Source organism: Camarhynchus parvulus, unplaced genomic scaffold, assembly GCF_901933205.1.
Source record: "Camarhynchus parvulus unplaced genomic scaffold, STF_HiC, whole genome shotgun sequence".
In the NCBI taxonomy this organism is placed as follows: domain Eukaryota; kingdom Metazoa; phylum Chordata; class Aves; order Passeriformes; family Thraupidae; genus Camarhynchus; species Camarhynchus parvulus.
The window spans coordinates 43,995-57,354 of record NW_022148952.1 but is presented as its reverse complement, the minus strand read 5'-3'; the positions used below and the strand labels follow the sequence as shown (position 1 = coordinate 57,354).

The 13,360-nt window shown below is 33.6% G+C and overlaps 1 protein-coding gene across 1 annotated transcript in view; it reads left to right on the top strand.

Annotated features, from left to right (window-relative positions):
* The window catches only part of LOC115917189 (methyl-CpG-binding domain protein 2-like), a gene marked incomplete at its 5' end in the record, with an annotated part of 37,490 nt that extends 24,961 nt beyond the window's left edge, over positions 1 to 12,529 (top strand). Inside the window, 2 exons of the mRNA XM_030970920.1 lie at positions 8,963 to 9,099; positions 12,485 to 12,529. Coding sequence (XP_030826780.1) covers positions 8,963 to 9,092 — 130 coding nt within the window. The remainder of the gene's footprint in view (positions 1 to 8,962; positions 9,100 to 12,484) is intronic.
* Positions 12,530 to 13,360: the final 831 nt, after the last annotated feature.

Sequence of the window (13,360 nt, the reverse complement as noted above, 5' to 3'; positions counted from 1 at the left end):
TTTTTCCACCAAAATTGTATTTTGCCCAAAAATCCCATTTTTCCCCAAAAATTCCCCTTTTTTCCCCAAAAATTCACATTTTTCCCCTAAAAATTCCAAAAAAATCCCCTTTTTCCCACAAAATTCCCATTTTTTCCACCAAAAATCCCAAATTTTCCAAAAAAAAATTCCAAAATCCAAAAAATTCCAAATTTTCCCAATCCCACCAAAAACCCAAAATTCCCCAAAAATTCCCCCAAACACCCACCCCAAAATTCCCAATTTTTCCCAAAGTCCCAAATTTCCCAAAACCCCAAATTTTCACCAAAAATCCCATTTTTTCCCCAAAAATGCCCCAAATTTTCCACCAAAAACCCCCCCAAAATTTCCCCATTTTTCCCCAAAAATTCCAAAATTTTCCCAAAACTCTTTCCCAAAAATTCCCCCAAATTTTCCCACCAAAAATCCCCAAAAATTTTCCCAAAACAAAATTCCCCAAAATTTTCCACAAAATTTCCCACCAAAATTCCCCAAAAAATCCCCAAAATTCCCCAAATTTTCCACCAAAAATTGTATGTTTTTCCCCAAAATTCCCCCCAAAATTTCCCCCCAAAATTCACATTTTTCCCAAAATTCCCCAAACACCCAAAAATTCCCATTTTTTTCAAAAATTCCCATTTTTCCACCAAAAATCCCCAAAAATTTTCCCACCGAAATTTCTCCCAAATTTTCCACCAAAATTCCCCCAAAAATTCCCCAAATTTTCCCCCAAAAACCCCAAAAATTCCCCAAATTTTTCCCCAAAAATTCCCCAAAAAAAAATTTCCCAAAAATTCCCCAAAAATTCCCCATTTTTCCCACCAAAAATTCCCCAAAATTTTCCACCAAAAATCCCCAAAATTCCCCCAAAAAAATTCCCATTTTTTTCTCCAAAAATTCCCCAAAATTTTCAAAATCTCCCAAAATTCCCATTTTTCCACCAAAAATTCCTAAATTTTCCACCAAAAATTTTTTTCTCCAAAAATCCCCCAAAATTCCCATTTTTTCCTCACAAAAATTCCCATTTTTTCTCCAAAAATTCCTACAATTTTCCACCAAAAATCCCCAAATTTTCCACCAAAAAAACCCCAAAAATTCCCAATTTTTCCACCAAAAATTCCCATTTTTTTTCTCAAAAAATTCCTTTTTTGCCCCAAAAATTCCCCAAAAATTTTTTTCTCCCAAAATTCCTCAAAATTCAAATTTTTCTCATTTATAAAAATTCTCATTTTTTTCCCCAAAAATTTGGATTTTTTTGTGCCAAAATTTCCCATTTTTTCCTCTCAAAAAATTCCATTTTTCACCAAATTTCCCTTTTTTTCCCCCCAAAAAAATTCACTTTTTTTAGCCACCCAAATTCCCCAAAATTTTCTCCGATTTGGCCCAAAAATTTCAGATTTTTTGGGGGAAAAAATTCAATTTTTAGGGAAAAAATTGGAATTTTTGGGGGAAAAAATGGGAATTTTAGGGGCAAGAATGGGGATTTTTTTTGGCCAAAAAATTTGGATTTTTGGGCAAAAAAATTGATTTTTTGGAGAAAAAATTAAAAATTTTGACAAAAATTGGATTTTTTGGACCAAAAAAATGGGGATTTTTGGAAAAAATTCCATTTTTTGGGGAGGAAAAATGGATTTTTTAGGGGAAAAATTTGAATTTTTTGGGGGGAAAAATGGAATTTTTGGGGAGAAAATTGGATTTTTTTGGGGAAAAAAATTGGAATTTTGGGGGGAAAAAATCGGAATTTTGGGGAAATAAAGAGGAATTTTTTGGGACAAAAAAATCATTTTTTTGGGGGAAAAAATTTGAATTTTTGGGGTAAAAAAATTTGAATATTTTGGGGAGAAAAATAGAATTTTGGGGGGCAGAAAAATCGGATTTTTTTTAATTAGAAAGGGATTTTTGGGGGGAAAAAAATTGGATTTATTTGGGGAAAAAAAATGGAATTTTTGGGGAAAAAAATGGGAATTTTTGGGGGAAAAAATGGAATTTTTGGGGGAGAAAAATTGGATTTTTTGGGACAAAAAATGGAATTTTTGAGGGAGAAATGGGAATTTTTGAAGGGAAAAAAATGGGAATTTTGGGGCAAGAATGGGGATATTTTTGGGTGAAAAAATTTGGATTTTTGGGCAAAAAATTCGAAATATTTTAGAGAAAAAAATTAAGATTTTTGACAAAAGAAATTGGGATTTTTGGACCAAAAAATGGGGATTTTTGGAAATAAAAATTTACATTTTTTGGGGGAGGAAAATTGGATTTTTGGGGGAAAAAATTTGAATTTTTTGGTGAAAAAGAAATGGAATTTTGGGGGTAAAAAATTGGAATTTTTGAAGAAAAAAATTGAATTTTTGGGGTAAAAAAATGGAATTTTTTGGGGTAAAAAATGGAATTTTTGAGGGGAAAAAATTGGAATTTTTGAGGGGAAAAAATTGGAATTTTTGGGGAAAAAAATGGAATTTTTTGGGAGAAATAAATGGAATTTTTTAGGCAAAAAAGGGGAATTTTGGCAGGAAAAAAATGGGAATTTTTGGGTGAAAAAATTTGGATTTTGGGGAAGAAAAATCGATTTTTGGGGAAAAAATTGGAATTTTGTGGGGAAAAAAATCGGAATTTTGGGGGAAAAAAGAGGAATTTTTTGGGGAGGGAAGTGGAATTTTTGGGGAGAAAAAATGGTATTTTTGGAGCTGAAAAAATGGATTTTTTGGGGAAAAAAATTGAATTTTTTTGGTGAAAAAATTGAATTTTTGGGGTAAAAAAATGGAAATTTTTGGCCAAAAAAGCCGATTTTTTTTGGGGAAAAAAGGGGAATTTTTGGAGAGGGAAGGATGGGATTTTTTGGGCTAAAAAAACGGATTTTTGGGGGGAAAAAAAGGACTTTTTGAGGCAAAAAAAAAGGGTATTTTGGGGTAAAAAAATGGATTTTTTGGGGGTGAAAAATGGGATTTTTTGGGGATAAAAGTTGATTTTTGGGGGGGAAAAAAATTGAATTTTTGGGGTAAAAAATGGAATTTTTGGGGCCAAAAATGGAATTTTTTGGGGCCAAAAATTGATTTTTTGGGGTAAAAATTGGAATTTTTGAGGGAAAAAAGTGGGAATTTTGGGGGAAAAAAGGGGAATTTTGGCAGGAAAAAAATGGGAATTTTTGGGTGAAAAAATTTGGATTTTGGGGAAAAAAAATCGGATTTTTTGGGGGAAAGAAATTGGAATTTTGTGGGGAAAAAAATCGGCATTTTGGGGGAAAAAAGAGGAATTTTTTGGGGGGAAAAAAGGATTTTTTGAGGCAAAAAAATGGAATTTTTGGGGTAAAAAAATGAGATTTTTTTGGTTTAAAAAATGGGATTTTTTGGAGAAAAAAAGAGGAATTTTTGTGGGAAAAAAAAATCATTTTTTGGGGGAAAAAATTTGGATTTTTGGGGTAAAAAATGGAATATTTTGGGGAAAAATTAGGAATTTTTTGGGGGAAAAAATTGGAATTTTGTGGGGAAAAAAATTGGAATTTTGGGGGAAAAAAATGGAATTTTTTGGGAGAAATAAATGGAATTTTTTGGGCACAAAAGGGGAATTTTGGCCGGGAAAAAATGGGAATTTCTGGGTGAAAAAATTTGGATTTTGGGGAAGAAAAATCGGATTTTTTGGGGTAAAAAATTGGAATTTTGTGGGGAAAAAAATCGGAATTTTGGGGGAAAAAAGCGGAATTTTTTGGGGAGGGAAATGGAATTTTTGGGGAGAAAAAATGGTATTTTTGGAGCTGAAAAATGGATTTTTTGGGGAAAAAAATTGGATTTTTTTGGTGAAAAAATGGAATTTTTGGGGTAAAAAATGGAATTTTTTAGGCAAAAAAGCCGATTTTTTTTGGGGAAAAAAGGGGAATTTTTGGAGAGGGAAGGATGGGATTTTTTGGGCTTAAAAAACGGATTTTTGGGGGGAAAAAAAGGACTTTTTGAGGCAAAAAAAAAGGGTATTTTGGGGTAAAAAAATGGATTTTTTGGGGTGAAAAATGGGATCTTTTGGGGATAAAAGTTGATTTTTTGGGGGGAAAAAAATTGAATTTTTGGGGTAAAAAAATGGAATTTTTTGGGGGAAAAAATGGGATTTTTGGGGTAAAAAATGGGATTTTTGGGGAAAAAATTGAATTTTTGGGGCCAAAAAATGGAATTTTTTGGGGAAAAAAATTGGAATTTTGTGGGGAAAAAAATCGGAATTTTGGGGTAAAAAAATGGAATTTTTTGGGGGAAAAAATGGGATTTTTGGGGGAAAAAATTGGAATTTTTGGGGCCAAAAATGGAATTTTTGGGGGGGAAAAAATTGGAATTTTTGGGGGAAAAAAATCGGAATTTTGGGGTAAAAAAATGGATTTTTGGGGGTGAAAAATGGGATTTTTTGGGGATAAAAGTTGATTTTTGGGGGGGAAAAAAATTGGAATTTTTGGGGTAAAAAATGGAAATTTTAAAAATGGAATTTTTGGGGGTAAAATTTGGGGAATTTTGGGGCCAAAAATGGAATTTTTGGGGAAAAAATTGGAATTTTTGGGGGAAAAAATCGGAATTTTGGGGAAAAATGGAATTTTTGGGGGAAAAAAGGATTTTTGGGGGAAAAATTGGAATTTTTGGGGAAAAAATGGAATTTTTGAGGGAAAAAATGGAATTTTTTGGGAGAAATAAATGGAATTTTTTGGGCAAAAAAGGGGAATTTTGGCAGGAAAAAATGGGAATTTTTGGGGAAAAAATTGGATTTTGGGGAGAAAAATCGGATTTTTGGGGAAAAAATTGGAATTTTGTGGGGAAAAAAATCGGCATGCTTTGGGGGAAAAAAGAGGAATTTTTTGGGGAGGGAAATGGAATTTTTGGGGAGAAAAAATGGTATTTTTGGAGCTGAAAAAATGGATTTTTTGGTGAAAAAATGGATTTTTTTGGTGAAAAAATGGAATTTTTGGGGTAAAAATGGGAATTTTTGGCCAAAAAGCCGATTTTTTTTGGGGAAAAAAGGGGAATTTTTGGAGAGGGAAGGATGGGATTTTTTGGGCTTAAAAAACGGATTTTTGGGGGGAAAAAAAGGACTTTTTGAGGCAAAAAAAAAGGGTATTTTGGGGTAAAAAAATGGATTTTTTTGGGGTGAAAAATGGGATTTTTTGGGGATAAAAGTTGATTTTTGGGGGTAAAAATTGAATTTTTGGAGTAAAAAAATGGAATTTTTGGGGCCAAAAAATGGAATTTTTTGGGGCCAAAAATTGGATTTTTTTGGGGTAAAAAATTGGAATTTTTGAGGGAAAAAAATGGGAATTTTGGGGGAAAAAAGGGGAATTTTGGCAGGAAAAAAATGGGAATTTTTGGGTGAAAAAATTTGGATTTTTGGGGAGAAAAATCGGATTTTTTGGGGAAAAAATTGGAATTTTGTGGGGAAAAAAATCGGAATTTTGGGGGAAAAAAGAGGAATTTTTTGGGGAGGGAAGTGGAATTTTTGGGGAGAAAAAATGGTATTTTTGGAGCTGAAAAAATGGATTTTTTGGGGAAAAAAATTGGATTTTTTTGGGGAAAAAATGGAATTTTTGGGGTAAAAAATGGAATTTTTAGGCAAAAAAGCCGATTTTTTTGGGGGAAAAAAGGGGAATTTTTGGAGAAGGAAGGATGGGATTTTTTGGGCTAAAAAAACGGATTTTTGGGGGGAAAAAAAGGACTTTTTGAGGCAAAAAAAAAGGGTATTTTGGGGTAAAAAAATGGATTTTTTGGGGGTGAAAAATGGGATTTTTTGGGGATAAAAGTTGATTTTTTGGGGGGAAAAAAATTGAAATTTTGGGGTAAAAAATGGAATTTTTTGGGGTAAAAATTGAATTTTTGGGGGAAAAAATTGGAATTTTGTGGGGAAAAAAATGGGATTTTTTGGGGTAAAAAATGGGATTTTTGGGGCAAAAAATTGGAATTTTTGGGGCCAAAAAATGGAATTTTTTGGGGAAAAAAATTGGAATTTTGTGGGGAAAAAAGAGGAATTTTTTGGGGGAAAAAAGGATTTTTTGAGGCAAAAAAATGGAATTTTTGGGGTAAAAAAATGAGACTTTTTTGGTTTACAAAATGGGATTTTTTGGAGAAAAAAGAGGAATTTTTGTGGGAAAAAAAATCATTTTTTGGGGGAAAAAATTTGGATTTTTGGGGTAAAAAATGGAATATTTTGGGGAAAAATTAGGAATTTTTTGGGGAAAAAAATTGGAATTTTTGGGGACAAAAATGGAATTTTTTGGGAGAAATAAATGGAATTTTTTGGGGCAAAAATGGAATTTTTGGCAAAGGGGAAAAAAAAAAGGGAATTTTGGGTGAAAAATTTGATTTTGGGGAAGAAAAATCGGATTTTTTTGGGGAAAAAATTGGAATTTTGTGGGGAAAAAAATCGGAATTTTGGGGGAAAAAAGAGGAATTTTTTGGGGAGGGAAGTGGAATTTTTGGGGAGAAAAAATGGTATTTTTGGAGCTGAAAAAATGGATTTTTTTGGTGAAAAAATGGATTTTTTTGGTGAAAAAATGGAATTTTTGGGGTAAAAAAATGGAATTTTTTGGGGAAAAAAGCCGATTTTTTGGGGAAAAAAGAAATTTTTTAGGAGGGAAGGATGGGATTTTTGGGCTAAAAAACGGTTTTGGGGGAAAAAAGGACTTTTGAGGCAAAAAAGGGTATTTTGGGGTAAAAATGGATTTTTGGGGTGAAAATGGGATTTTTGGGGATAAAAGTTGATTTTTGGGGGGGAAAAAAATTGAATTTTTGGGGTAAAAAAATGGAATTTTTTGGGGTAAAAAATGGGATTTTTTGGGGTAAAAAATGGGATTTTTGGGGGAAAAAATTGGATTTTTGGGGCCAAAAATGGAATTTTTGGGGAAAAATTGGAATTTTTGGGGGGAAAAAAATCGGAATTTTTGGGTAAAAAAATGGAATTTTTGGGGGAAAAATGGGATTTTTGGGGGAAAAAATTGGAATTTTTGGGGCCAACAAATGGAATTTTTTGGGGCCGCAAATTGGATTTTTTTGGGGAAAAAATTGGAATTTTTGAGGGAAAAAAGTGGGAATTTTGGGGAAAAAAAGGGGAATTTTGGCAGGAAAAAAATGGGAATTTTTGGGTGAAAAAATTTGGATTTTGGGGAAGAAAAATCGGATTTTTGGGGGAAAAAATTGGAATTTTGTGGGGAAAAAAATCGGAATTTTGGGGGAAAAAAGAGGAATTTTTTGGGGAGGGAAGTGGAATTTTTGGGGAGAAAAAATGGTATTTTTGGAGCTGAAAAAATGGATTTTTGGTGAAAAAATGGATTTTTTTGGTGAAAAAATGGAATTTTTGGGGTAAAAAAATGGAATTTTTTAGGCCAAAAAAGCCGATTTTTTGGGGAAAAAAGGGAATTTTTGGAGAGGGAAGGATGGGATTTTTTGGGCTAAAAAAACGGATTTTTGGGGGGAAAAAAAGGACTTTTTGAGGCAAAAAAAAAGGGTATTTTGGGGTAAAAAAATGGATTTTTTGGGGGTGAAAAATGGGATTTTTTGGGGATAAAAGTTGATTTTTTGGGGGGAAAAAAATTGGAATTTTGGGGTAAAAAAATGGAATTTTTGGGGGTAAAATGGGATTTTTGGGGGAAAAATTGGAATTTTTGGGGCAAAAATGGAATTTTTGGGGAAAAAAATGATTTTTGGGGGAAAAAATTGGAATTTTGGGGAAAAAGAGGAATTTTTTGGGGAAAAAAGGGATTTTTGAGGCAAAAAAGGTATTTTGGGGGTAAAATGGATTTTTGGGGTGAAAAATGGGATTTTTGGGGATAAAATTGATTTTTGGGGGAAAAAATTGAATTTTTGGGGTAAAAAAATGGAATTTTTTGGGGTAAAAAATGGAATTTTGGGGGAAAAAATGGGAATTTTGGGGGGAAAAAATGGGAATTTTGTGGGGAAAAAAATCGGAATTTTGGGGGAAAAAAGAGGAATTTTTGGGGAAATAGTGAATTTTTGGGGAAAAATGGTATTTTTGGAGCTGAAAAAATGGATTTTTTTGGGGAAAAAATTGGATTTTTTGGGTGAAAACATGGAATTTTTGGGGTAAAAAAATGGAATTTTTTAGGCAAAAAAGCCGATTTTTTTTGGGGAAAAAAGGGGAATTTTTGGAGAGGGAAGGATGGGATTTTTTGGGCTAAAAAAGGATTTTTGGGGAAAAGTTTGAGGCAAAAAAAATTTTTTGGGGTAAAAATGGATTTTTGGGGGTAAAAATGGGATTTTTGGGGATAAAAAATTTTTGGGGAAAAAATTGAATTTTTGGGGTAAAAAAATGGATTTTTGGGGTAAAAATGGGATTTTTGGGGGTAAAAATGGGATTTTTGGGGGAAAAAATTGGAATTTTTGGGGCCAAAAAATGGAATTTTTGGGAAAAAATTGAATTTTGTGGGGAAAAAAATCGGAATTTTGGGGTAAAAAATGAATTTTTGGGGGAAAATGGGATTTTTGGGGAAAAAATTGAATTTTTGGGGTAACAAATGGAATTTTTGGGGCCAAAAATTGGAATTTTTTGGGGAAAAATTGGAATTTTGAGGGAAAAAAAATGGGAATTTTGGGGGAAAAAAGGGGAATTTTGGCAGGAAAAAAATGGGAATTTTTGGGTGAAAAAATTTGGATTTTGGGGAAGAAAAATCGGATTTTTTGGGGGAAAAAAATTGGAATTTTGTGGGGAAAAAAATCGGAATTTTGGGGGAAAAAAGCAGAATTTTTTGGGGAGGGAAGTGGAATTTTTGGGGAGAAAAAAATGGTATTTTTGGAGCTGAAAAAATGGATTTTTGGGGAAAAAATTGATTTTTTGGGAAAAATGGGAATTTTTGGGGTAAAAAAATGGAATTTTTTAGGCAAAAAAGCCGATTTTTTTTGGGGAAAAAAGGGGAATTTTTGGAGAGGGAAGGATGGGATGTTTTTGGGCTAAAAAAATGGGATTTTGGTGCTGGCAGGAAGCAGGAGGAGCGGGTGCAGGCGGTGAGGAAGAAGCTGGAGGAGGCGCTGCTGGCCGAGGTTCTGTCGCGGAGCTGCGAGCGCAGAGAGAGCCCCGAGAGGGACGGCGAGAACGGGCACGGGCACTGACACCAAGGTGGGGAAAATTGGGGGAAAATTGGGGGAAAAATTGGGGAAAATTGGGGAAAAATTGGGGAAAATTGGGGAAAAATTGGGGAAAATGGGGGAAAAATTGGGGAAAAATTGGAGGAAAAATGGGTGAATATTAGGAGAAATACGGTAAAAAATGGGGGAAAATTAGGGGAAATACGGTAAAAATGTAGGGGGAAAATTGAAGAAAAATGGGAAAAATTGGGGGAAAATTGGGGAATAAAATGGGGGAAAATTGGGGGAAAAATTGGGGAAAAATAAGAATAAAATGGGGGAAAATGGGGAAGAAAATGGGGAAAAATTTGGGGAAAAATTGGGGGAAAATTGGGCGGAAATTGGGTGAATATTAAGAGAAATACGGTAAAAAAATGGGGGAAAATTGGGGAAAATGAGGGGAAATACGGTAAAAATTTAGGGGGAAAATTGGGGGGAAAATAAGAATAAAATGGAGAAAAATTGGGAAAGAAATGGGGGAAATTGGGAGAAATTGGGGAAAAATTGGGGGAAAATTGGGGGAATAAATTGGGGGAATAAATTGGGGAAAATTGGGGGGAAATGGTGGAAATGTGGGGAAAAATTGGGGAAAAATTGGGGAAAAATAAGAATAAAATGGGGAAAGAATAGGGTGAAAATTGGGGGAAAATTGGGGAATAAAATGGGGGAAAAATGGGGAAAAAATTGGGGGAAAAATGGGGGGAAATGGGGGAAATTGGGAAAAATTGGGGAAAAATTGGGTGAAAATTGGGGAAAAAATTGGGGAAAATTGGAGGAAAAATTGGGGAATAAAATGGGGGAAAAATGGGGGAAATTGGGAAAAATTGGGGGGAAATTGGGGAAATTTGGGGAAAATTGGAGGGAAAATGGGTGAATATTAGGAGAAATACGGTAAAAAGTGGGGGAAAATTAGGGGAAATACGGTAAAAATGTAGAGGGAAAATTGAAGAAAAATGGGAAAAATTGGGGGAAAATTGGGGAATAAAATGGGGAATAAAATGGGGAACAAAATTGGGGAACAAAATGGGGAAAAATTGGGGAAAAATAAGAATAAAATGGGGGAAAATTTGGGGGGAAATTGGGTGAATATGAAGAGAAATACGGTAAAAAAAGGGGGGAAATTGGGGAAAAAATGGGGGAAAATTGGGGGAAAATTGGGGAATAAAATGGGGGAAAATGGGGAATAAAATGGGGAAAAATTTGGGGAAAAATTGGGGGAAATTGGGTGAATATTAAGAGAAATACGGTAAAAATTTAGGGGGAAAATTAGGGGAAATACGGTAAAAATTTAGGGGGAAAATTGGGGGAAAATTGGGGAAAAATTGGGGGAAAATTGGGGGAAAAGTGCGGGGAAAATGGGTGAATATTAGGAGAAATACAGTAAAAAGTGGGGGAAAATTAGGGGAAATACGGGAAAAATGTAGGGGGAAAATTGAAGAAAAATGGGAAAAATTGGGGGGGAAAATTGGGGGGAAATTGGGGGAAAAATTGGGGGAAAATTGGGTGAATATGAAGAGAAATAGGGAAAAAAATGGGGGGAAATTGGGGAAAATTAGGGGAAATATGGTAAAAGTTTAGGGAAAAAATTGAAGAAAAATGGGAAAAATTGGGAGGAAATTGGGGAAAAAATAGGGGGAAAATAAGAATAAAATGGGGAAAGAATTGGGTGAAAATTGGGGGAAAATTGGGGAAAAATTGGGGGAAAATGGGGAAAAAATTGGGGGGAAAATGGGGAAATTGGGAAAAATTGGGGGAAAATTGGGGAATAAAATGGGGGAAATATGGGGGGAGATTGGGAAAAAATTGGGGGGAAATTGGGGGAAATTTGGGTGGAAATTGGGAATAAAATGGGGAAAAATTTGGGGAAAAATTGGGGGAAAATTGGGGGGAAATTGGGGAATAAAATGGGTGAAAATGGGGAATAAAATGGGGAAAAATTGGGGGAAAATTGGGCGGAAATTGGGTGAATATTAAGAGAAATACAGTAAGAAATGGGGGAAAATTGGGGAAAATGAGGGGAAATACAGTAAAAATTTTGGGGGAAAATTTGGGGGAAAATTGGGGGGAAAATAAAAATAAAATGGAGAAAAATTGGGAAAGAAATGGGGGAAATTGGGAGAAATTGGGGAAAAATTGGGGGAAAATTGGGGGAATAAATTGGGGAAAATTGGGGGGAAATGGCGGAAATTGGGGGAAAATTGGGGAAAAATTGGGGAAAAATAAGAATAAAATGGGGAAAAAATTGGGGGAAAATTGGAGGGAAAATGGGTGAATATTACGAAAAATATGGTAAAAAGTGGGCGAAAATTAGGGGAAATACGGTAAAAATGTAGGGGAAAAATTAGGGGAGAAATTGGGGGGAAAATTGGGCGGAAAATTGGGGAAAAATCAGAATAAAATGGGGAAAAATGGGGGGAAATTAGGAAAAATTTGGGGGAAAAATTGGGGGGAAAGTGGGGAAAAATTGGAGGGAAAATGGGTGAATATTAGGAGAAATACGGTAAACAATGGGGGGAAATTTGGGGAACATTAGGGGAAATACGGTAAAAATTTAGGGGGAAAATTGGGAAAAATTTGGGGGAAATTGGGGAAAAATTGGGAAAAAATTGGGGAAAAATAAGAATAAAATGGGGAAAAAATTTGGGAAAAAATGGAATAAAAATGGGGGAAAATTGAGGTAAAATTGGAGTAAATTGGAGAAAATATTGAAATTAAATTGGGGAAAAATGGGAGAAAAAGTGGGCAAAAATGAGAATAAAATGGAGAAAAAATTGGGAAAAAATGAGGGAAAAAATGGAATAAAAATGGGGGGAAATTGGGGTAAAATTGGAATAAAAATGGAGAAAAATGTGAAATAAAAGTGGAAAAAATGGGAGAAAAATCGGGGGAAAATTGGGATAAAATGGAGAAAAAATGGGGAAAATTGGAATAAAAATTGGGGAAAATTTGGGAAAAAATAGGAAAAAAATTGGGGGAAAAATTGGGGAAAAATTGGAATAAAAATGGGGAAAAATGGAAATAAAATGGGAATAAAATATGAAAAAATTGGGGAAAATTGGAATAAAATTAGAGAAAAATTAGAAGAAAAATGGGGAAAAATCTGAAATAAAATTGGAAAAAATGGGAGGAAAATTGGGGGAAAATGAGAATAAAATGGAGAAAAAAATGGGGAAAAATTGGGAAAAATTGGAATAAAAATGGGGAAAAATTGGAGAAAAATTGGGAAAAATTGGGGAAAAATTGGAGAAAAATTGGGAAAAATTGGGGAAAAATTGGAATAAAAATGGGGAAAAAATTGGAATAAAATCAGAAGAAAAAATTGAATTTTTTTGCTATTTTTTTTTACCAAAAATTGGATTTTTTTTTCTCTTTTCCAGGTACTCGGATGCCCAAGGAGGAAAATCCCCAATTTTTGAGGCACTTTGATTTTTTTTTTTCCCTCTTTGGAATTTTATTTTTTTGTCCAAAGTTTTGGGAAGAATTAAAAAAAAAATAATAATTTCCAAAAAATGCCTTTTTTTAAATAAAAATTATAAAATTTATTCTTTTTTTTTTGATGTAAATAATTCTAAAGATTTAAAAAGAAAAAAAATCAAGAATTCCCAAGGAAAAGAAAATGGAAATTTTAGTTTGATTTTTATTTTTAAAGCTCCACGTTAAAAAATTAAAAAATTAAAAAATTAAAAAAAAAAAATTTGAATTTTTTTGGGGGGAATTTTTGGGGTTTTTAAGGAAAAGTTGGAGCTGGAAAATTTTTTTTTTTGGAGGGGGGAATGAATGGAATTGTGTAAATAAATGGAGAAATAAAGAAATTTGAATTTTGATGGAGGAAATGGAAGTTTTTGTTGGAAAATTGGGGGAAAATTGGGAAAAATTGGGGAAAATTGGGGGAAAATTGGGGAACTTTGGGGAAAATTTTGGGGAAATTTGGGGGAAAATTGGGGGAAAATGGGTGAATATTAGGAGAAATATGGTAAAAAATGGGGGAAATTCAGGACAATTAGGAGAAATACGGTAAAAGTTTAGGGGAAAAATTGGGGGAAAATGAGAAAAAAATGGGAAAAAATGGGGGGAAAAATTGGGATTAAAATGGAGGAAAATTGGAGAAAAAAATTGAGAATAAAATGGGGGAAAATGGAGAGAAAATTGGGAAAATTTCGGGAAAAATTGGGAAAAAATGAGAATAAAATGGGGAAAAAATGGGGGAAAAATGGGGAAAATTGGGGAAAAATTGCAGAAAAATTGGGGGGAAA